We start from the raw sequence: 26,109 nt of genomic DNA on the forward strand, positions 1-26,109 counted from the left end.
TAATCCAAATGCATTTAAGTGAGGATTAAGCAATTCAAATGTATCAAGGATTAAAGTGAGAGAACTTTTACTCTATTTTAAAAGGCATCAACTTGTAGCAACAGCTCTGAACATGATTATTCTACTTGCCTACCTCCTTGTTAGTTTCCTCTTGCTGCTGTAACAAATTACCACTAATTTAGTGGCTTACAACATCACAAACTTATTATCTCACAGTGCTGCAAATCAGAAGTCCAAAATGGGTCTCACTGGGCTAAAATCAAAGTGTTTTGTTCCTTCTAGAGGCTACAGATAACAATCCGTTTCCTTACCTTTTGCAGCATCTAGAGGCCTCCGCACTCCTCGGCTTGTGATCTCCATCCTGCTGTGGATTCGGACGCAGCACTACAGCACCGTCAAATCCCTTTTTGACTCTGACCTCCGACCTCTTCTACTTTAAAGGACCCTTAGGATTACATTACAGGCACCTGGATAGTTCAGAACACTCTATCTTAAAGTCAGCAGATTGGCATTCTCGACTCTATCTGAAACCGTAATTCCCTGCTGCTGTGTAACATAACATAGTCACAGGTTCCAAAGATTAGGGGGCCATTATTCTGCCTATCAGCTCCTCACCATTCCCTGGAGAACAGAAGGCAGCTACACTAAATACAGACTATTTTTTCCTTCCTTTTTATATATTTTCTTCTGAAACAAGCAATGCATTTTATAGTGACTTGGGACTTGTTTCAGTGGCTGTTATTTACTCATTCAAAGATTATTGGTTATCTGATATGGGATGGCCCCAGTAGTGAGGAGGACCCAAGACTGGCTTTCAAAGGACTCACAAGTTTAATGAGAGAATCAGATAAGTAACCATTTAAAATACAAGCAAAAGAACATTAGCATAGGTGTCAGAGTCTTAAAGGAGCACAAACAAGACTCACCAGACAAACTCATTCTAATGCATTGGAGACCAGGGTGGTTCCAGAAATCCTTCCGAATGGAGGTGAACAAACCCTTGAGGAAGGGAATGTGCCAATGATTATAAAATCTTACAAGGTTCATAGTCATGGAAGAACATGGCATATCTAGTGAATAAGTAGAACAGTGTAGCTGGGACTACGTTTTGCACACGGGGATAAGAGGGAAGAGGATACCGGAAAGGTTGACAAGGTCCAGCTTATGAAAGCCCTTGTGTACATGAGGGTTTTGAGCTTCTATCATGTAAAAAAAGGGTGACCCAATAAGGAATATCATCTATTTCTAGAAAAATACAGTTGGCATTGTAGATGAAGGATTGAAGTAGGGACAAAGAGGATTTTCCTGCCGTTGCTACTACTACTACTACAATTAATACTATTACATTTCCATTGAAGGTGAAAAGTAATTTGAATGTTTGCCAATAGAAAATGATTTTGAAAATTATCTCTACTTAATCCTCACAGTAACCCTGAAACAGGTCTTATGTTTATCCCTATTTTAAAGGTGAGAAAACTGAGGCTTAGAGAGATTTTTTTCTCCTGAAACATATTCTGTAAAACAAGCAGCTGGGATCAAAATTTATACCTCTGTGCCCAGAACCCTCTTACAGTTCCCAAAGGCAGACTTATCTTGAAGTTCTCACGTTGAATCTTCTGGTTATCTTACTGGCATGGGCCCATCCCAAAACTTGAGGAATAGAGGGAGGAAGCAGCAACCTGCTCAGTCACATGGCAGAGTCACAGAGCGCTGCTTCACTCTGGGGACCACCACACCCACCAGGACACAAGACAACACCCTGTGTAGCCTAGGGGAGCATCCACAATCTTGACCTCAAGTAAAATGAACCCCAAGAGATGCTGCTCTACTCCAAGCTTAGAGGCCATTTTCACCTTGGCCTACTGACCTCTGGGTCCTATGAGGACCTGAATGAGCTAGACCACGACTAGTGGGGTCAAAGGGCTGGAATTCTCTGAGAAACCACCTGGGATGATATCGCTAATATGGAGAATCTAAAACAAAAATGATACAAATGAACTTATTTACAAAACAGAAACAGACTCACAGACTTAGAGAACGAACTTATGGGTACCAGGGGGGAAGGGTGGGGGGGGGAGGGATAAATTGGGAGTTTGGGATTGACATGTACACACTGCTATATTTAAAAATGGATAACCAACGAGGACCTACTGTGTAGTACGGGGAACTCTGCTCGATATACTGTAACAACCTAAATGGGAAAAGAATTTGAAAAATAGATACATGCGTATGTATCACTGAATCACTTTGCTGTACACCTGAAACTAACACAACATTGTTAATCAACTATGCTCCAATATAAAATAAAAATTAAAAAAATTAATTCAACCACACAAAAAAGTTACTTTGGAGAAATTACATTGGAACATTATCAATGGGAGTTAGGAAGCCAAAATAAATTTTGAAACAATAAATTAAAAAACTTATTCAACCATCCTAGAGAAAAGATTGAGTTATCTTTCTATTTGCTCTGTGAAAAATGTTACAAAACTGTTTATCTACAAGGAGAGGACCAAAGAGGATGCAGCCAAAAAGTGTAGGGAAAAATAGGGAAGTGGAATGGGCAATTAATTCTCTTTCTAAAAAGATATTTTGCTTTGTAATTTTGTATTTTTTTTTTTTTAATGAGATGTCACTAAATTTTATGAGCTTCAGGACACAAAGGACCTGGATCGACCCTGAACTACAATTATAATTTAGGTAGGAAATGAGGATCTGGACAAAGACCATAGGGATGATGAGTAGGGAACGGACTTGATAAGTATTAGGTGGTAGAGGGGATGGGAATGAGGAGACGGGTAGGAGTGGTATTTAGGAATGGTTGAGCCTTTCCCTCAATTCTCACTTCAGAGACCAAACTGGTGCAATTCACCTAGAAATTTGTACAGCAGGTGGAAAAAGATTGGTATTATTTTGGAGATTTTTAGTTCGATATGCCTGTGGGGTACTCAAGAAAAGTAAATAGCCAGCAAAAATATAAACTGAGTTCAAAAACAGTTGAATTAGAGATACAGAATAGGGAGTCCTAGGTGTATAGGGATATTTAAAACCATAAATTTCGGTGATGTTTATCCAGTAAATATAAGGAAACGTATATAATGAGTAAAACAGGGTTGGGGAAGGCAATGATAGATGGAGAGAGAGAAGCCAATGAGGCAGGGCTGAAATTAAAAATATTTAATAGCCTATATAAAAGTATGAGTGGATCAAAATATTTAAAAATTCCCTTTAATTTTTCAAAGAAAATATCTAATTCTCCGAAGATTTCTATCTATGTATCTAATATCTATCTACTCCTCTAATGGAATACATTTTGGTGCAAGTAATCTATCAAATTTTTCCAATGATTTTCAAGTCACTTGTTTCATCTGATGTAGCTGTTGCTAGTTGAATAACTCTGGTCCTTGAGCTGTGCTCTGACATGGGAACAACATCAAACCCTTCCAACAACTCCTTTATACATTTGCAGTCATTAGTCGACCCTGAATGTGTTTTCTCTTAGAGCAACTGACTCAATGTGTTTTCTGAGATCAACTGGATATCTGGATAGAAAAATGGAGTAAGGGAGAGAGACTTTTGAACCTGCTATGACTCTGCTTCCATTTGTAAGATGTTAGACTATATTATTCTACTAGGATTTTTCTCTATTATTCTAGTCTATTATTATATTATGAATTTTTAACTTGTATTATTTTATATGGGTTTTCTATTTAATTTTTATACATTTAGCATTAACACATTTTACAACTAGTATTCTCTTTTACTTTAGTTTTCTGTAAGTTTTAGAGAGTTTATAAAATTACTTACATTATTTTAACAAAACTCTCCGAAAATGTAGAATGGCCAGATATTGCTTTGAGGCCTTCTAAGTCAGACTGGGTAGTTGTTGTTGTTTTGTCTCTCTTCCAGAATGAAAATTGACAGTCACTTAATCCTAATTTGGGGTTTTGCCTCATTCTCTCTCCTTCATTACTTCCCTTCTTTATTTTTTTCCCTGCTTCCCCCTTTTTCATCCTCTTCTCTTGCTCCTTCCTAATAATTTAAAATAAACCCACTATTCAAATGCCTGATTTATGAACTCCCTAAACTTTTAATGAATTGAGGCAATGAAGCACCCAGGACCTGGTTTCTATCCCTATGTCCTCACTCACCTTCTCTGATTCAGGAGCTCCTTCTTTCTCCTTCTCTCTTCATGTAAAAGTCTAGTTACCCTGAAGAGCCATTTACAGATTTACCTTCTCTAGAGGATTTTCAAAAATTCCTTCAACAAATCATCTTTCCTCATTTGAATACGTATCATATTTTGCTTACCTTGGTTCTTACCTTGGTCAGTAATTTACTTAACTCTTCCAATAGATGGAAAGACACTTAGAGAAGAGATTGTATCATTAAAAAAATTCTTTAATTTCTTCAGCCCCTTTGTAAAATACCGTGTACCTAGTCAGTGCCCATGAGATATTTGCTGAAGTCAGTTACACAAAATAAAATCAGAAATCAGTTTCATCCAGAAAATTCAATGTAAGCCCTTACAGAACCCCCAGCCTAGTCTTTCAGTCCCCATAATTCTATCATCTGGTTTGCTGGCATTCCTGGAATCTCTGAAATTGGTGGAATAATGTTCACAGCAGCACCTTGGGGCCAAAGCACCACAAAGTAGAATGGTTTGATTCTTAATGACAACAAATTCAGCCCTCAAATACCCAGACTCCTTTCTCTCTGACAAAAGACAGGTGGTCTGTCTGGTACCCCCAGTGGATATTCACTGGGGTAGACTGACTGTCAATTTCTTGGAGAGTTCATTTATGGAAAAAATCAGGGCAAAATGGAGGTAAGGAATGACACAACTGAATGGTTAACATTTTTATTTCAAAAAAGCAGGATACTGTATATAACACTTTCTGAGAAAATAATTAAGATAGTATAATGAAATGAATTCCATGTTTTTAAGCACAATACAGATGTATAGAATCTTTTTTTTTTTTTTTTAGATGTATAGAATCTTTAAATGTGAGTTTATTCAAACTTTAAATAGAATGCACTTTAATTGAGAGATTTAAGGGGTGATTTCTGCATTTCACAAAATAAAAGTTCTTCTGCAAGTTTGTTTGATTATTTATTTATTTAAATTTTACATCCTCAACATATATTACAAGGGCTTAATATTTTAACTTAGAACATACGTAGTGTATTTGAATAGCTCTTTGGACTAATACGTGCCAAGGAAGGTACACTGTCCTTTTTATAACCCATTAAAAACAAACTAACTTTGACACAAAAAGGAATGGGGTCATAAGTTTCGTCTTATTCAAGTAGAATACAGTCTAACATTCAAAACAGATTCTTCCTTGAAAACTGCAGTTGTTTCCCATCCTCCTAAATAAGGAAAAAAGAACAAAATGCAAAAAAATATATGTCATTCATTAATTCTCATTGGATTTAAATTTCCCCCTGCAGTAGAATACACTAAATATCTGAGTCTTTTGCTTTATTCTTGGCTATAATCACAAAACCTGTTTAAAAAATAAAAACTTTTAAAATTCTGTTTTCTTCACTTCCTACCAGATATCTTCTCCTGCCACAATAAATTGACCATCACTCTTAGCATCAGATACACATGGTATACACATGTAAGTGGAGAAATACACTTATGTCCTTTAAAATTCCTGGATCTACACAGACACCTCCTTTCCTGTTAGAAGCATAGATATCCAGGTTTATTCTGGAATCTCTATTTATCTCCTCAGTGTATGGCAATGTTTAGCAAAATGCATATCTCTTTTCCCCTTTTCCTCTGACCCCCTGCGATCCCAGTCTAATTTTTACTCAAGAGCTTCATCCACTTAAAACTTTGTACAACTATATCTACTGTATTTAAAAGAGGTTGACTCAACAACGCAAACACTCACACACACACATAAGAAAAGTTTCCATCTTACAAAGCTAACATTATTTAATATTCCTATATACCATGGAGCTTTCAGTTTGGAGTTTTTCTTAAAATATATATCCTTCTCTTGAAGCTGTCATAAAAATGGGGAGAACACCTTCTCTGATTTCAAAACCATCAAAGCAGGTTTTTAAAAACTACTTTCCAAACCCCAGGAGTAGTGTACTCGAAGGGCAAGCTCATCAGTATCTTTAGAAAATGAGTTGGGAAAAGTAAAATTTGATTCCTATTTGAATATTTATTATTGGTACCAATGAATCCTACTGACTGAAAATGTAACTACGATTATCACTAATTATAATATAGCTACAATGAAGTAAAGCTGCATCCCATTATTTCAACTATTGAAGTCTTATAGGCCGGTTGTTTGATTTCTCTCATCCCACTGTCTATTCAACAGCTTTTCATTGCACAGATTGTTAAAAATGATTCACAAACTGTTGCTGCCTTCAAACTATATACTATAAAAGGTAGCCAAGAAATAACTGTATGTTGTACTGAACATAAAATAATTTGTGGCTTCAGAATATGTTTTTGACACAAAGCCTGCCTGCCCATTGTAGAAAATTTTGTCAATTTATGTGAAAATATTTATTACCTGTAACCATAGATACACAAAATCAATGTGTGTTATGTAACATTACATCAGTAATGCATTTGTTACTGCTTTGAGATTTCTTCTGGTCTTGATTACAGCTCTGCCAAATAACTTTTTTTTTTATTATACTAGGGCAAGTGATTGCTGTGCTACATTTGCAATTGTAATGATAATTTTCCTGAGAATGTTAAATTATGTCTTAATTTATTCAAAAGCTTTTATTTTCAAAGCAATTAAACTTATTGTTGATTGATATTTACCATCCAATGTTCCTGGAACACTAAAAGAATACATTTTATACATAATCTTCCATTATAGCACAATGCTTGAGGGTAGCTATTTTATATAACAGCATTCAGTTGAGTCTTCAAATTAAAGAACAAAAATTATAGCAATTTCACTTGAAATCCATAAATCCATGCTCAGGATTATGTTCAACAGAATCACTAAATGCTATTTGTAATTCAAAGATGAATGAATCAATAGAAAAAGAGAACTGATAAATCATTAGTACTTTAATGCAGAGTGGAGAGAGAAACTAATAAATCATGCACTTCAAGCACTTGTTTTCCTTATGGCATGTTTGAAAACATAAAACATACAATGATAAGATGCAGGTCAATATGAATGAACAATACCAAATCTGCTCAGAATAGCATCTCATTTTATATCATAGGCTTAATGAAACAGTATTAAAAAATACTATTCCATAATTTCTTCAAACAATCAGAGAATCCACCCATGCCATGAAATACTTTAACAACAATCTAGGCCATTATTTCCAAATAAATATTTGAAATGTCACAGAGATGGGAGTAGAGTACGTGAAGGGGAGGGCGCAAATGCATGCATGATTACCTTCAATGAGCTCAATATTATTACAGGTATCAATTTATACTAGAAAGGAACTTATACAATCATTTACTTTCTCAAGTGCACTTAACTGATCCATTAAAAATTACAGACGTCTATACTTATAAATGACCAAAAAAGCAAGAAATCAGCCATTGAGCTTTGACTGTGTTGTACGGCTTATTGTCTGTGAAAAGTGAGAATTTTAATTATAATTAATGGGTAATTCACTCTCTTCCAGAGTTTTAGTCATCACAAAATTGCACATTAGAACCACAGATTTTCTCCACAATGCTTAATTAATTATGCATTAACCCATTTCTCTCGAAGCATCTTTTTCTGAATCTTTGGTGGGAAACACAGTTTATTAGGCACATAGTTTCAAACATCTATTTGGTTACTGTTGTGATTAAGAATTTTCTTCTAAATTCACATGCAGAAGGGAATAAGGCTTGCCATGTTAACACACTTTACTGCCAAGTAACATGTTTTCACTTATGTCTGGAATTAAAAACAAAACCAAACAAACTAAAAACCACTTCCTACTTTTTAGCACAAGAATACTTTATACCTGATATCTTAAATTCCACTCAGAAGCATCAAGATGTCGAAGAAAAACTATTTAGATACAGCAAGTAGACAACTATTTAACAAAACCTTTCAATTAAAAGCTTCTCCTCAACTCACAGGTCAAAGATCATTGATATCCTGTTTGATTCTAAAGGGAAAAGTATAGCAATCTGCAATTATGATTATTGTAGCATTATTAAGTAGTGCTTATTAATAACTGGAATCACATTTCCCGTGATATTTCCTTTTTTTGTTGTACAGATTTTTTTTACAGGTTAGTAAATGGAAATTGGAGAAGGAATGGGTAGGAGACAAAAAAATTTATGGGAATGCATGCAACAAAAATAGGCAGTATCACTTCATGTAAACTTCTGCTTTCTTCATGCAAAGATGCTTATAAAAACTGAGACATTAAATTTTCTAATAGCTGAATTTTACATTAGCTCAGTAACAAAAACTGTTAAACCAATTCCATGATTTTGCATGAGCAGGAGACTTGAAATTGTTCAACGATTTCCAGCGTAAGTGTTCCATGGCCCAATTATGCTAATTAAATCTCTAAGAATGAAAAGATACAGGATTATTCCTTGCTTCGGTTTCTTGTTCTTTTGATGAGGGAGCAGAACAACCCAGTTTTTGGAGGAGGGCCCATCAGCATTGGGGCTTGGTTCTTGTGCATAATTTTTATCTAGGAGAAAAAAAGAGAAAGAGGGTAGAGTAATCTCCAGATACAACACCAATTTCTGAGAATCTCTGTTAAGGTTAATAATATCCCCTGAATTACTGAAACAGCACAAGTGTAAAATGTATTTTCAGAGTTTCTATTATTTCAAAAATATTTTTAAGGAAGATAAGGTATGTATTTAAACTATATTCCAATGCTCAGGGTGCTACCAAGAAATTAAATTTAATTGAAATTACATTTTAAATATCATATTACTTCTAACCTCACTTGTAATAACACCCCCAAATTCCTTGTTTATGCCACATGATTATCTAGTATAATTTATTGACCATTAGTTATGTATTATTTACTTAAGATAGGAAAGGTTGCACCATTATAGTATTCAGAATCCCAGTTATAGCCCAACATCAAGATGTACTTGATATCAAGGCAAGCCTTATTCACTCTGCTAATCAGATTGTTTCTCTCTTTCAATATGAACTGCAAGGCTTAATTTCAAAACAATCATTACGAATGAAAGTCAAAAGTTAACGTGCAAAAAAGGTCAGAAATGATGAACTAGCTTTCTAATTTGTTAATTAATTGGTAATAGAATAGAATCAAATATTGAAAAGCCTGCTTAAAACATTCTGAGAGACTGTTCTAGAGCTACTCTTTTTGATTTCTTTGAACTAAAACTACGAATCACCTTAAATGAGACAACCTTAAAGTAGATGATGTCTGCAATTTTCTCTAATTCAAGTCTAAATTAGAGAAGACATTTTATGAATATACGCTATGCTCAAAGCTAATTGAAAGCAATTATCAAAGTGGCATTTTGTCTGTGACTTTAAGATACATTGTAAGATAATAAATGATTCTCATTATGTAATAAAAAGGTCACATCTTGCCTTTGGGCTAGTGACGCTAAGAGTTTTTCAAAAGCAATCTGAGACATTTTCTTTAGAGAACTGCCACTAAGATAAGAACCATCGCTTATTAAATATCAGTTGTCACCAGCACAGCACCCGCATCAGAGATGAGCATTTCTTTCAAAAAGAAACACCACCTCATTAAAAGCTGCAAAAATATAGCTCTTAAAGTGCATAGCTGACATTTTCAAGTTAAAATGAATATCCTTCACTTGTCATTGACTAATAGCAATGAAACAAAAAAAAAAGTGGATGTCACGTGGACAGGATCATTAAAATCGTCACTGGGGCTGTTGGGAAATGGAGATTTCCTTCACAGTCTAGAAAGACAGAACTATGTTAAAAATCAGGATAAATGAACAACTCTTTATTTAACTCTGTTGGAATCAGGTTATTCTGGGAAGATTCAGTGTTCTTTGTACTGTAAAAATAAATTGCACCTGTAAAAGGCCACCAGGCTAAACCAGCCTCAAACTCTCTGGATATCTGATTTCATTTTATTTTATTTTTCTTATCTTATGAATTGGGGAATCAATAGCCAGATAGTTAAGATGCTAGAATGCACCTATCTATGTAGATTGAAAAAGATCTCTACCAGATTTTCTCTCCTAATAATTCACTTTTAGATTACACCCTACCTTATGCCATTGATTTTATACTCCTCTAGCGTATAAAACCTAATACACCATCATTCACTCATTTATTCATTTCACAAAATGTATCAAGCCCCTACTATGCCTCAGACACTGTACCATGAACCTCTAATAAACAGACAAAGCACCATCTCTACTCCCAGTAAATTACAGTCAAGTAAGAAAGAGAAATTTAACAAGCACGTTCAATAGTGTTATAGATGCTGAAATACGAGGCTAAGCAGAAAGGCACTATTTTTTTTTTAATGCTGAAAATAAAAATGAATCTTTTTATACAAAAATGTCAGTTTAAAATGAGTACCTGATGATGCAGTTAACACATATTACTTATGTAATAACCTTAGATTCAAAGAGAACGTAAGTAGCTAAGGTAAGAAAATAAAGATTTTTGATTCACAGTTGCTGGACTAAATTCTTTAGAGGGTATGATACTATTAGGGCCTTTTGGAAAACAAGATCATTATTAACAAATTATTGTTGTTAAGATGTTGGAAGAAATATATCATTCTAGTCACTTACAAAAGATTAGCATCAATTTATGACAAAGCATAGCCAAAATACCACAACTTATTATGTATGAGATTTTGTTTGCCCTTTGTATTTTTAAAGTTATTTGGATTTTGTTTGATCATAGCTATCTTTTTATTAACAATCCCTTTTAAAAGAAATCACATGTTGCTATTCCTTTGAAAAATAGCACAGTATCTCATTCAGTGCTCTTGACACAGTGGGACCCTTAATCCATGCTACTGACTAATTCGAATTCTAGGTTATAGTTTCAAAGCAGGATAATGGTCCTATTTTAAAAACTATCTGTAATCTATCTTCTTGGTTGTTTAAGCACTCCTATGGTCAAGGTACACAACTCTTTCTTTAATTTAACATTATTTCCGTACAAAATGCAATCTACATCTTTCTGTCTGTTATTCATAAAAATGAGAAACAATTGGCTGTTCTCCTCTTAGGGGAGATTACATGGAGGAAACTCGCACTCATGAGATGTCTAGTATGTATCCAGGCTCTGTGCATACATTACCTCATCGGATAATTATAGGTCTTTGTATATTTGAGCAGAGCAAAAACTACTGCATTAAGGATGAGAAAAATTCTAGTCCAGGTGAACTGTTGGTACTGTAGTCACAGAAAGTCCAGGTGAGGTTTCAGGAAGCTGTAGAGACTTAAGTGTAATTTAGGTTCAGATGGCCCGTGCTGGGGGAACCTGGTTAAGGGCGCCTCACCAGGCACGGGATAATGACTCAGATGCCTGTTTCAACTCCACATCCTTATATTTTTATTACTACTCTTTTTGAGAACCTGTTATCTACAAGAAAAACAATGCGGAGTAAGGAGCAGATTTTATCCCCTAAAGATTCTATTATATTAAGTCTCAGCAATCTGAAAACATGAACCAAACATTAGGTTCTCTTTGAGTGTTTCCATTTTTTTAAGAGTCAGGTAGTTACTTCTTAGTTGTTTCTCAATACATCAAATATTTATGGAGCACCAGCTATGGGCAAGGCAGTTGGCAAGACTGTTAAGTTTGGAAGAGAACCTGAGATTATAATTGAGAGAGAATTGTGGGCACTCATAAGCAATGGTGATGGGGCTCCTAGGAGCTGGAATGGCTGTACGAAGGTCAAAGAGCATTGCTAAAAATGCAAGATAGATATTGTCAGAATTAGAATGATGTTCTATTAAAAACTCTTCATTTCTACTTATCATCTATTCCTTTGGAAAACAACAGCAGCAAAAGTCTCATGACTCTTTCTATTTCTATCTTCCTATTTCAAATTAAGATTGGACACATCTAAAAATATAAACAGAAAAAAAATGATTCAGTTTCAGTTTTATAATTATTCAATATGAAAAAAAAATTCACATATAGAAACCAGATGAAGGATTATAAGGCACAGTTTTCTTGTTTCTATGACATTGTCAGGGTTGCATGGTGTGATAGACAGCTCCACCTCATAATTGTAATATGACCAATAATAACAAGAATAAAAATAACAAGATTTGGCTTTTACTGTGTGCTGAGTATTATGCTAAGTGCTTTACAGACGTTATTCACATGCTACCTGTTTCATCCACCTCTTTGAGGTGCTCTTGACAAAAGTCTACTCCCATAAAAGTAATACTATCAAAGAACATAGAATTGAAAAACGATGTCCTAAAAGGGACAGAAGAGAGGTTTATATCTTACAGTACACGGTGAACAGTGTCTAGTCCCACTAGACTTTTGTGTTCTCTCTGAAGACTTTTAGTTCAACTAAAATTGAGGAAGACTGGAAGGTCTTCCTGCACTCATTCTCCAAGCAGTATTTGGCCCAGCTCATTGCTATTTTCCTTCCTAGCTCCCTGTCTCTCAGCATCAAATATTCCTAATACTCTTCATTGTGAAGAGTAGTTATTTTTCTTCCTCATGTGATAGGAACACCCTACTTAACACCCAGTCCCTGAATGCCACATCTACCGAAGCAAGTGCTCATCAAAGCATCCTGATAAGATCGGAATAAAGGTGGATCTATTCTATCTTCAAGGAATTCTCATACCTAATATCAAAAGAATATTTTTTTCATAATTTTTAAAATATATTATCTAATTTTACCCTCTCAACAACCCTGGGAGGTAGGTGTCAACACCCTTATTTTACAATACAGGACAGGAACTTAGGTTCTGTAACTTGCACTACACCACTCAAGTTGGTAAGGGCAAGAGCTGGGTTTTGAAAGCTGACTCTCAAATCTCCCAAGCACTCCTTGTTAATTCCCACCTCTGCACTTTTGTGTCAATTAGTGCTTTGGAGAACCTTCCCTCAAACTTTGACCCCTGTCCTGCCCAGCTCAAATAGCACATTATTTTGAGATTTCAAAGCACAGTGAGATAAAGAAGATTCTAAATGTCCTCTGAGAGGAAAAACAGGTCACTTACAGAAAAATAAAAATCAGCATGGCATTAAGCTTCTCAAAAACATGAGTGGTAGAAGAAAATGGAGAAACCCTTCAAACCCCAGAAGAAAAGTTAATTTTATCTTAGAATTCTATACTTAGTCAATGGATTGATTAAATGCCAGGGTACAATGATGATATTTTCATTCATAAAAGGATCTAGAGAGTTTACCATTTATATGTCCCTTAAAACATATTTGAGGGTGTTCTCCAGCAGAACAGATGCGTGAGCTAAGAAAGGTTAAAAAAACAGAGGGTCACATTGACAACACCAAACGCTGGTGAGGATGTGGAGCAACAGGAACTCCCATGCATAGGTGCTGGGAATGCAAAATGGCGCAGCCACTTTGGAAGACAGTATGGAGGTTTCTTACAAAACTAAATATACTCTTATCCTATGATCCAGTGTTTGCACTCTTGGGATTTAACCAAAAAAGCTGAAAACTTATGTCTGCACAAAAACCTGTACATAGATGTCTGCAGCAGCTTTTTTCATAACTGCCAAAACTTGGAAGCAACCAAGAGGCCCTTCAGTAGGTGAACGGATATATAAACTGTGGTATATCCAGACAAAGGAATATTATTCAGTGCTAAAAAGAAATGACCTATCAAGCCATGAAAAGACATGGAGGAAACTTAAATGCATATTATTAAGTGAAAGACGTCAATGTGAGAAGGCTGCATCCTGTATGATTCCAATTATATGACATTCTAGAGAAGGGAAAACTATGGGGACAGTAAAAAGATAAGTGGTTGCCAGGGTTTATGGGGGAGAGAGATGAATAGATGAAGCACAGAGGATTTTTAGGGCAGCGAAAATATTCTTTAGGATGTTATAATGATGGATACAAGACATTACACATTTGTCCAAGCCCATAGAATGAACAACACCAAGAGTGAACCCTAGTGCAAACTATAGACTTTGGATGATTATGATGTGTCAATGTAGGTTCATCGATTATAACAAAGACACCATTTCGGTGGGGAATTCTGCTAGTGGGGAGGCTATGTGTGTCGGGTGGTGGGAGGTATATGGGGAATCTCTGTACCTTCATCTCAATTTTATGGCAAACCTAAAAGTGCTGTAAAAATTAAGTTTATTAAAAGCAACAATAACAACAAAAAGAGTATCCAACTGAGACCCAGGATGGGAGATCTGCAAGAAACCTAGCAAGAAATCTGCAGGGAAGGGCTTCTGCCATATAAAGAAGGGAGTGGGGATAATAGATTAATTGATACCATGTAGTTTTTAAAAAATGAGAATTATTATAATGATGACTTTACAAACAAAGAAAAAAGAGATTATAAAAGCTTTATAGGAAAGAAAATGTAATTGTGTGTCAGTACTTGGTTCTACAGTTGACAACATTTTCATAATCTCAATCATTACATGTTTTATATTGATTTAAATAAAATTTTTCTTCAGAAGCAGAACAGCATACTGGTTAAAAATCAGACTGCCAGGGTCCACCACTTCCTATCTGGAGACTTTGGGCAGATGACTATAATTCATTTCCCTCATCAATACTGTAGAGACTTTGGGCTTCCCTGGTGGCACAGTGGTTAAGAATCTGCCTGCCAATGCAGGGGACAGGGGTTCAAGCCCTGGCCCAGGAAGATCCCACATGCCATGGAGCAACTAAGCCCATGTGCCACAACTTCTGAGCCTGTGCTCTAGAACCCATGAGCCACAACTACTGAGCCCACATGCCACAACTACTGAAGCCCGCGTACCTAGAGCCCATGCTCTGCAACAAGAGAAGCCACTGCAATGAGAAGTTCGTGCACCACAACGAAGAGTAGCCCCCGCTCGCCACAACTAAAGCCCGCGCACAGCAACAAAGACCCAATGCAGCCAAAAATAAATAAATAAATAAATAAATAAATAAATAAAATAAAGTTCCATTAAAAAAAATACTATAGAGATTTTAATATAGTGTCCATTTCATTGGTTTCTTGTAAGGACTAAATGAATCAATGTACACAAAATGCTTAGAATGTTACCTGGCACATAAAAATCACTCAGTACATATTAACTATTAGTAAGAGTTAAATGGAGTAATGTAAGAGTATTAAAAACCACTTTCTATTGCATAAATTAAGTAGAATATACCTAAAACTATTAAGTCAAAAAAATTACAGCAAAGCACATTGTTTACAGACAGGCAGTAAACAATCAGAAGAGACAGCCAAAGAATCAAAGAGTGGACTTGGTGACACAGAAATGATGGGAGAGAGGCTAGCCATTTTTCTTGGAATGCTATACATTCTGGTTTTCTTAATGTGCACATACTATTTTGATATGAGAGTTAAAAAAATTAACTATGAGGGGACCTTCAAGATGGCAGAGGAGTAAGACGTGGAGATCACCATCATCCCCACAAATACATCAAAAATACATCTACATGCGGAACAACTCCTACAGAACACCCACTGAATGCTGGCAGAAGACCTCAGACTTCCCAAAAGGCAAGAAAATACCCACGTACCTGGGTAGGGCAAAAGAAAAAAGAAAAAACAGAGACAAAAGAATAGGGATGTGACCTGAACCTCTGGGAGGGAGCTGTGAAGGAGGAAAAATTTCCACACACTAGGAAGCCCCTTCACCGGCGGAGACTGGGGGTGGGCAGGGGGGAAGCTGTGGAGCCATGGAGGAGAGCGCAGCAACAGGGGTGCAGAGGGCAAAGCTGAGATATTTCCACACAGAGGATCAGTGTCGAGCAGCACTCACCAGCCCGAGATACTTGTCTGCTCACCCACTGGGGCGGGTGGGGGCTGGGAGCTGAGGCTCAGGCTTCGGAGGTCAGATCCCAGGGAGAGGACTGGGGTTGGCTGCGTGAACACAGCCTGAAGGGGGCTAGTGCGCCACGGCTAGCTGGGAGGGAGTCTGGGAAAAAGTCTGGACCTGCCTAAGAGGCAAGAGACCATTGTTTCAGGGTGTGCGAGGAGAGGGGATTTACAGCACTGCCTAAACAAGCTTCGCAGACAGGCGTGAGCCGCGGCTATCAGCTCGGACCCCAGACATGGGCATGAAATGCTAAGGCTGCTGCTGCAGCCACCAAGAAGCCTGTGTGCAAGCACAGGTCACTATCCACACCTCCCCTTCCGGGAGCCTGTGCAGCCCTCCACTGCCAGGGTCCCGTAAACTAGGGACAACTTCCCCGGAAAACACAGGGCACGCCCCAGGCTGTTGCAACGTCAGACTGGCCTCTGCCACCACAGGCTCGCCCTGCATTCCAATTATGACTACCGTACCCCTCCCTCCCCCTGAACTGAACGACCAAGAGCCCCCTAATCAGCCGTTGCTTTAACCCCTTCCTGTCTGGGTGGGGAACAGATGCCTGAGGGCAACCTACACACAGAGGCGGGGCCAAATCCAAAGCTGAACCCCAGGAGCCGTGCGAACAAAGAAGAGAAAGGGAAATCTCTCCCAGCAGCCTCAGGAGCAGCAGATTAAATATCCACAATCAACTTGATGTACCCTGCATCTGTGGAACACCTGAACAGACAACAAATCATCCCAAAACTGTGGCAGTGGACTTTGGGAGAAACTGTAGACTTGGGGTTTGCTGTCTGCGACTGACTTGTTTCTGATTTTTATGTTTATCTTAGTTTAGTGTTTAGCGCTTATTATCATTGGTGGATTTCTTTATTGGTTTTGTGGCTCTCTTTTTAAAAATTATTATTATTTTTTATTTACAAAATTTTTTTTTCTTTTTTAAATTAATTTCTTTTATTTTTTTTTCTTTTGCTCTCCCTTTTCTTCTGAGCCGTGTCGCTGACAGGGTCTTGGTGCTCCAGCTTGGTGTCAGGCCAGAGCCTCTGAGGTTGGAGAGCCAAGTTCAGGACGCTGGACCACCAGAGAACTCCCAGCCCCATGTAATATCAATCTGCGAGAGCTCTCCCAGAGATCTCTGTCTCAACGCTAATACCCAGCTCCACCCAACAGCCAGCAAACTCCACTGCTGGACACTCCACACCAAACAACTAGCAAGACAGGAACATAACCGCACCCATTAGCAGAGAGGCTGCATAAAATCATAACTTCACAGAAACCCCAAACACACCACCGGACATGGCCCTGCCCACCAGAATGATAAGATCCAGCCCCACCCACCAGAACACAGGCACCAGTCCCCTCTACCAGGAAGCCTACACAAGCCACTGAACCAACCTCACCCACAAGGGGCAGACACCAGAAACAATCGGAACTACGAACATGCAGCCTGTGAAAAGGAGACCCCAAACACAGTAAGTTAAACAAAATGAGAAGACAGAGAAATATGCAGCAGATGAAGGAGCAAGGTAAAAACCCACCAGACCAAACAAATGAAGAGGAAATAGGCAGTCTACCCGAAGAAGAATTCAGAATAATGATAGTAAAGATGATCCATAATCTTGGAAATAGAATGGAGAAAATACAAGAAATACTTAACAAGGACCTAGAAGAACTAAAGAGCAAACAAACAAGGATGAAGAACACAATAAATGAAATTAAAGATTCTCTAGAAGTAATCAACAGCAGAATAACTGAGGCAGAAGAACAGATAAGTGACCTGGAAGATAAAATACTGGAAATAACTACCTCAGAGCAGAATAAAGAAAAAAGAATGAAAAGAATTGAGGACAGTCTCAGAGACCTCTGGGACAACATTAAATGCACCAACATTTGAATAATAGGGGTCCCAAAAGAAGAAGAGAAAAAGAAAGGGTCTGAGAAAATATTTGAAGAGCTTTTAGTTGAAAATTTCCCTAACATGGGAAAGGAAACAGTCAATCAAGTCCAGGAAGTGCAGAGAGTCCCATACAGGATAAATCCAAGGAGAAACACGCCAAGACATATATGAATCAAACTATCAAAAATTAAATACACAGAAAAAATATTAAAAGCAGCAAATAACATACAAGGGAATCCCCATAAGGTTAACAGCTGACCTTTCAGCAGAAACTCTGCAAGCGAGAAGGGAGTGGCAGAACATATTTAAAGTAATAAAAGGGAAAAACTTACAACCAACATTACTCTATCCAGCAAGGATCTCATTCAGATTCTATAGAGAAATTAAAAACTTTACAGACAAGCAAAAGTTAAGAGAATTCAGCACCACCAAATCTGCATTAAAATAAACACTAAAGGAACTTCTCTAGGAAGGATACACAAGAGAAGGAAAAGACCTACTATAACAAACCCAAAACAGTAAAGAAAATGGTAATAGGAACATACATATCATAATTACCTTAAATGTAAATGGATTAAATGCTCCAACCAAAGGACACAGACTGGTTGAATGGATACAAAAACAAGACCTATATATACGCTGTCTACAAGAGACCCACTTCAGACCTAGAGACACACACAGACTGAAAGTGAGGGGATGGAAAAATATAGTCGATGCAAATGGAAATCAAAAGAAAGCTAGAGTAGCAATTCTCATATCAGACAAAACAGACTTTAAAATAAAGATTATTACAAGAGACAAAGAAGGACACTACATAGTGATCAAGGGATCAATCCAAGAAGAAAATAGAACAATTGTAAATATTTATGCACCCAACATAGGAGCACCTCAATACATAAGGCAAATGCTAACAGCCATAAAAGGGGAAATTGACAGTAACACAATCATAGTAGGGGACTTTAACACCCCACTTTCACCAACGGACAGATCATCCAATATGAAAATAAATAAGGAAACACAAGCTTTAAATGACACAATAGACCACATAGATCTAATTGATATTTATAGGACATTCCATCCATAAACAACAGAATACACTTTCTTCTGAAGGCTCATGGAACATTCTCCAGGATAGACCATATCTTGGGTCACAAATCAAGCCTTGGTAAATTTAAGAAAACTGAAATCATATCAAGTATCTTTTCTGACCACAATGCTATGAGACTAGGTATCAATTACAGGAAAAAAAATCTGTAAAAAATACAAACACATGGAGGTCAAACAATATGCTACTAAATAACCAAGAGATCACTGAAGAAATCAAAGAGGAAATCAAAAAAAACCTAGAAACAAATGACAATGAAAACACAATGACCCAAAACCTATGGAATGCAGCAAAAGCAGTCGTAAGAGGGAAGTTTATAGCAATACAATCCTACCTCAAGAAACAAGAAAACTCTCAAATAAACAACCTAACCTTACACCTAAAGCAATTAGAGAAAGAGGAACAAAAAAACCCCAAAGTTAGCAAAAGGAAAGAATCTTAAAGATCAGATCAGAAATAAATGAAAAAGAAATGAAGGAAACGATAGCAAAGATCAATAAAACTAAAAGCTGGTTCTTTGAGAAGATAAAACTGAAAAACCATTAGCCAGACTCATCAAGAAAAAAAGGGAGAAGACTCAAATTAATAGAATTAGAAATGAAAAAGTAGAAGTAACAACTGACACTGCAGAAATACAGAGGATCATGAGAGATCACTACAAGCAACTATATGCCAATAAAATGGACAACCTGGAAGAAATGGATAAATTCTTAGAAAAGCACAACCTTCCTGGTTCTTCCTGAACCAGGAAGAAATAGAAAATATAAACAGACCAATCACAAGCACTGAAATTGACACTGTGATTAAAAATCTTCCAACAAACAAAAGCCCAGGGCTTCACAGGTGAATTCTACCAAACATTTAGAGAAGAGCTAGCACCTATCCTTCTCAAACTCTTCCAAAATATAGCAGAGGGAAAACCACTCTTAAACTTATTCTTCAGGCCACCATCACCCTGATACCAACACCAGACAAAGATGTCACAAAAAAAGAAAACTACAGGCCAATATCACTGATGAACATAGATGCAAAAATCCTCAACAAAGTACTAGCAAACAGAATCCAACAGTACATTAAACGGATCATACACCATGATCAAGTGGGGTTTATCCCAGGAATGCAAGAATTCTTCAATATACGCAAATCAATCAATGTGATACACCATATTAACAAATTGAAGGAGAAAAACCATATGATCATCTCAATAGATGCAGAGAAAGCTTTCGACAAAATTCAACACCCATTTATGATGAAAGCCCTGCAGAAAGTAGGCATAGAGGGAACTTTCCTCAACATAATAAAGGCCATCTATGACAAACCCACAGCCAGCATCGTTCTCTATGGTGAGAAACTGTAACCATTTCCACTAAGATGAGGAACAAGATGAGGTTTCCCACTCTCAGTGCTAGTATTCAACACAGTTTTGGAAGTTTTAGCCACAGCAATCAGAGAAGAAAAAGAAATAAAAGGAATCCAAATCAGAAAAGAAGAAGTAAAACTGTCAGTTTGCAGATGACATGATACTATACATAGAGAATCCTAAAGATGCTACCAGAAAACTACTAGAGCTAATCAATGAATTTGGTTGAGTAGCAGGATACAAAATTAATGTACAGAAATTTCTTGCATTCCTATACACTAATGATGAAAAATCTGAAAGAGAAATTAAGGAAACACTCCCATTTACCAATGCAACAAAAAGAATTAAATACCTAGGAATAAACCTGCCTAAGGAGACAGAAGACCTGTATGCAGAAAACTATAAGACACTGATGAAAGAAATTAAAGATGATACAAACAGATGGAGAGATATACCATGTTCTTGGATTGGAAGAATCAACATTGTGAAAATGACTCTACTACCCAAAGCAATCTACAGATTCAATGCAATCCCTGTCAAACTACCAATGGCATTCTTCACAGAACTAGGACAAAAAACTTCACAGTTTGTATGGAAACACAAAAGACCCCGAACAGTGAAAGCAATCTTGAGAAAGAAAAACGGAGCTGGAGGAATCACTCTCCATGACTTCAGACTATACTACAAAGCTACAATAATCAAGACAGTATGGTACTGGCATAAAAACAGAAATATAGATCAATGGAACAGGATACAAAGTCCAGAGATAAACCCAAGCACATATGGTCACCTTATCTTTGATAGAGGAGGCAAGAGTATACAATGGAGAAAAGACAGCCTCTTTAATAAGTGGTGCTGGGAAAACTGGACAGCTACATGTAAAAGAATGAAATTAGAACACTTCCTAACACCATACACAAACATAAACTCAAAATGGATTAAAGACCTAAATCTAAGGCCAGACACTACAAATCTCTTAGTGGAAAACATAGGTAGAACACTCTATGACATGAATCACAGCAAGATCCTTTTTGACCCACCCCCTAGAGAAATGGAAATAAAAACAAAAATAAACAAATAGGACCTAATGAAACTTAAAGCTTTTTGAACAGCAAAGGAAACCATAAACAAGACGAAAAGACAACCCTCAGAATGGGAGAAAACATTTGCAAACGAAGCAACTGACAAAGGATTAATCTCCAAAATATACAAGCAGCTCATGCAGCTCAATATCAAAAAAACAGACAACCCAATCCAAAAATGGGCAGAAGACCTAAATAGACATTTCTCCAAAGAAGATATACAGATGGCCAAGAAACACATGAAAGGAGGCTCAACATCACTAATCATTAGAGAAATGCAAATCAAAACTACAATGAGGTATCACCTCACACAGGTAAGAATGGCCATCATCAAAAAAATCTACAAACAAAAAAGGCTGGAGAGGGTGTGGAGAAAAGGGAACCCTCCTGTACTGTTGGTGGGAATGTAAGTTGATACAGCCACTATGGAGAACAGTATGGAGGTTCCTTAAAAAACTAAAAATAGGGCTTCCCTAGTGGCGCAGTGGTTGAGAATCTGCCTGCCAATGCAGGGGACACGAGTTCGAGCCCTGGTCTGGGAAGATCCCACATGCCGCGGAGCAGCTAGGCCCGTGAGCCACAATTACTAAGCCTGTGCGTCTGGAGCCTGTGCTCCACAACAAGAGAGGCTGCAATAATGAGAGGCCCGCGCACCGCGATGAAGAGTGGCCCCCACTTGCCGCAACTAGAGAAAGCCCTCGCACAGAAACGAAGACCCAACACAGCCATAAAGAAAGAAAGAAAGAAAGAATCCTGGTCAAAAAAGGTGATGATTTACTTAAAAAAAAAACAACAACAAAAAACTAAAAACAGAACTACCCTATGACCCAGCAATCCCGCTACTGGGCATATACCCTGAGAAAACCATAATTCAAAAAGAGTCATGTACCACAATGTTCATTGCAGCTCTATTTACAATAGCCAGGACATGGTAGCAACCTAAGTGTCCATCGACAGATGAATGGATAAAGAAGATGTGGCACATATATACAATGGAATATTACTCAGCCATAAAAAGAAACGAAATTGAGTTATTTGTAGTGAGGTGGATGGACCTAGAGTCTGTCATACAGAGTGAAGTAAGTCAGAAAGAGAAAAAGAATTACCGTATGCTAACACATATATATGGAATCTAAAAAAAAATGGTTCTCATGAACCTAGGGGCAGGACAGGAATAAAGATGCAGATGTACGGAATGGACCTGAGGACACGGGGAGGGGGAAAGGTAAACTGGGACAAAGTGAGAGAGTAGCATTGACATATATACACTACCAAATGTAAAACAGATATCAGTGGGAAGCAGCCGCATAGCACAGGGAGATCAGCTCAGTGCTTTGTGACCACCTACAGGGGTGGGATAGGGAGGGTGGGAGGGAGATGCAAGAGGGAGGGGATATGGGGATATGTGTATACATACAGGTGATTCACTATGTTTTACAGCAGAAACTAAGAGAACATTGGAATGTAAAGCAATTATACTCCAATAAAGATGTTAAAAATAAAAATAAAAAAATTGAAAAGGAAGAAAAAATAGAGCCACAGACAATAAAAAAAAAAAAAAAATTAACAACAGCAAAAGCAAAAATCCCTCTGCAGTGAACTGTCTTCCTCTCTAATGCTTTGGTTCTCCTAATGTGGTTCATAAACCAGGAACACTGACTTCATTGTTAAAAATGAAGACTCCCAGTCCCACCCCAGACCTGAATCAGATTCTACTTTGTAACAAGATCCCTAGGTGATTCACATGCATGCTTAAATTTGGGAAGCCCTGGTCTATTTGTCATTTACTTCTCTTTCTAAGGGGTAAGACCTATCAGAATCTGACTGACTGACTAAAGGAATGACCAGCACCTTCTTATACTCACCCCCCAAACATATGGCTGAAAGCTAGTATCAATGGAACCAAATAACCTAATTTAACTCAGATTTAAATAGCCTTATTGTTAATCTACTAGGTACCAGCTTATTTCAGCTTAGTACTGGCGATTCCAAGTTGAACAGATACTTTTTAAAACATAACTGAGGTGCACCTAGTCAAATGATGGTAACATATGCAGTGGTAGGATGTAACATGCATTGTGCTATGGAGATATTCTCAGAGTGCAATGCGAGCACAAAACAATGCCATTTAGATCATGGGGGAAGAAGAGGACATAATTAAACTGAGTCTTAGCAGCATTACTCTGGAAGTGTAGCTTAGGGGCTGTGTGCCATAACAGAGACAGGGAGATCAGATGGGAGGTGAATAAAATAATCTAGAAAGAAGTAAAATGGAATTTACTTGCAGCAGTGGCAATGGGGATAGAATACAGGGCAGACTTGAGAGATAGCAAGGAGGTACAATCTGCAGGACATGATGGATGTGTGGAGTATTGGAAAAGAGAAAGATTCTAGTATGACTTTCATGCTTTTAGCTTTGTTTGCTGTGTGTGTGTGGTGGTGGTTTTTTATAGAAAGAGATGTATATTTGGCAGGAGTAAGAACCAGGAAGTTAGTGAACTCTGTTGAGTGTGACATTCTAAAGGAGCTGCTTAGTGTCTTCGGGATATGAAAGTCTGGTGTTCAGAAGGGAGAACAGGTCTCGAGACAGATTTGGGTGTAACAATCCTATAAATAACATCATCCATTGAAAAGAGATTACTAAAGGACAAATGTGTATCACATGTGAATATCAGACATTAGACTGCATAACGGGGGAACATGGACATATAATAGTGAAGTAGGAGTGAGATACTATGAAAGAATATGCAGACAAGTAGCCAGGGAGGTAGGAGAAAAAAAAAGGAAAGAAGTATCATCATACAAACATTTCCAATCAATCTTCAGAGAGGCCTATTCTTCTTCTATTAATGAGGGTGAGACCTTCAAATTACATGTATCTAGGCTAGGCATGCCTCCATTTGTCACAATCGTTTGCATATAAGTGATGTAAACTACTAAACTGTTTATATTAATTTTAAATCTAGAAATCATATTTGAGAGTTATATACTATAGGATGTTTATGCAATTTAGGGGTTGGCAAGCATTTTCTGTAAAGGTCTATATGGTAAATATTTTAGGCTTTGTGGTCTATGAGGTCTTTACCACTGTAGCACGAAAGTATCCACAGACTGAATGTAAATAAATGGATGTGACTGTGTTCCAGTAAAACTTTATGTATGGAAACTAAAATCTGAATTTCATGTAATTTTAACATTATGAACTATTATTATTCTTTTGATTTTTTTCAACCATTTAGAAATGCAAAAATATATTCTTAAGTCTTTGACTATACAAAAACAGGTAGCTGTGCAGATCTGACCCAAAGATCATTACCTGCTGACCTCTGATGCAATTACAGTCAAATACTGAAAATTGCATCTAGAATTATGAGGCATAAGGTGGAAGAAAGCAATTTTAATTTAAAATTATGACTTAATTGGTCAATAGCTAAAAGATGAATAAAAAGTGGAAATAGTTTCAAATGGCATGTCTTTGCTATACTGAGTGCCACCATTCAGAATTCCTTCTGTGAAAATTCTGAATTAGAACATATACTAGCTTTCCCAATTTTGGTAACATATCAACTGATCAAATTTGGCTTAAATGTTTAATCCCTTTACTGCTTTGCACCAGGGTGGGCTTAATAATATGGTGTTTCTTAGAAAGTACATCAGCAGGTAGCATTTTCCTTTCTAAATATTCTCCCCATATCTAGCCAAAATTTTCTTTCCTTGATTCACTTCTTTAAGAGTTTATTATCACTGGATTTATTCAGCTACCTTAAAAATGAATGGGGTTTTCAGAGCAAAATAAATGCCATAAAATATCTGTGGGGAAGGAAAGCTTAATTTAGCAATTACCTGGAACATTAAAAGTTACCTAGCTTGATTCTGGAGTAAGACTGTCTCTTTCCAATAATGGAAACCATTTTGAATGCATGCATGTAGCTGAGCCATATGACAGCAGGAATAAAGAGCACGCTAAAATTTTCAGGTCCATAACTGCCAAAAAGCAAAGCAATGAAACATAACAATTTTCTAAAATCCCTGTGCCAGCTTCTTTATGATTCCAGCCATTATTTTCTGGAATGATAGTAATTTCCAAGTTTAATGTCAAAGTCTTTGATCTAACATCAGATTCAAAGAAATCATTGTGAAGATGTACAATAAAATCTCTAACAAATGGGTTTGAGAGGTTTGCTTGCTGATTAAATTCACAGGAATTTTAAATAGGTATGGTAATGAGAAAGAGAAACTTTCTCCTGAAAGTGATGGGCTATTTGACCACACTGCACGGGAAATATTCATACCTGGATTTGAAATCTCTTTTAAGATATAAATTTGGTTCTCCTTTTATTTTATGGTTGTAAGTTGGTTACCAGGGAAGGTCAATGACATTTTTTAAAATGTTTTTATAATTTTCATGTCTTTACAGAAAAATTATATCCACAACTTTAACACAGTAACTATTTTTCTTTGCCTAGGGTCTCTCCAAATATTTTGTCATGTGGGAAAAAAAGAAACAAAAACTTTAAAAAAGAAGAAAACAATAAAAAAATTCTCCTCTTTGACTACAACCAGAGAATATTAGCAATATATTCACAACTTGTGATTCTACTTCTTCATAATATTTCATATATCCTTTTTTTCATGGTTTTTTCACATAGCATTGGGGTTAAGATTATGGATTCAGGACATGAGGCAAGGGTTTGAGTGCCAGCTTGGCCACTGGCCAAAGGA

At 37.0% G+C, this 26,109-nt stretch overlaps 1 protein-coding gene across 6 annotated transcripts in view; it reads right to left on the reverse strand.

Annotated features, from left to right (window-relative positions):
- Window positions 1–7,731: 7,731 nt before the first annotated feature.
- The window catches only part of DGKB (diacylglycerol kinase beta), a 706,264-nt gene continuing 687,886 nt past the window's right edge, over window positions 7,732–26,109 (reverse strand). For all 6 annotated transcript variants that reach the window (XM_036862745.1, XM_036862743.1, XM_036862746.1 and 3 more), the window contains one exon: window positions 7,732–8,655. In XM_036862745.1, the coding sequence (XP_036718640.1) occupies window positions 8,548–8,655 (108 nt within the window). In that variant the 3' untranslated portion in view covers window positions 7,732–8,547. The remainder of the gene's footprint in view (window positions 8,656–26,109) is intronic.

The sequence above is a fragment of the Balaenoptera musculus genome, chromosome 9 (genome assembly GCF_009873245.2).
Source record: "Balaenoptera musculus isolate JJ_BM4_2016_0621 chromosome 9, mBalMus1.pri.v3, whole genome shotgun sequence".
Taxonomy (NCBI): Eukaryota; Metazoa; Chordata; class Mammalia; order Artiodactyla; family Balaenopteridae; genus Balaenoptera; species Balaenoptera musculus.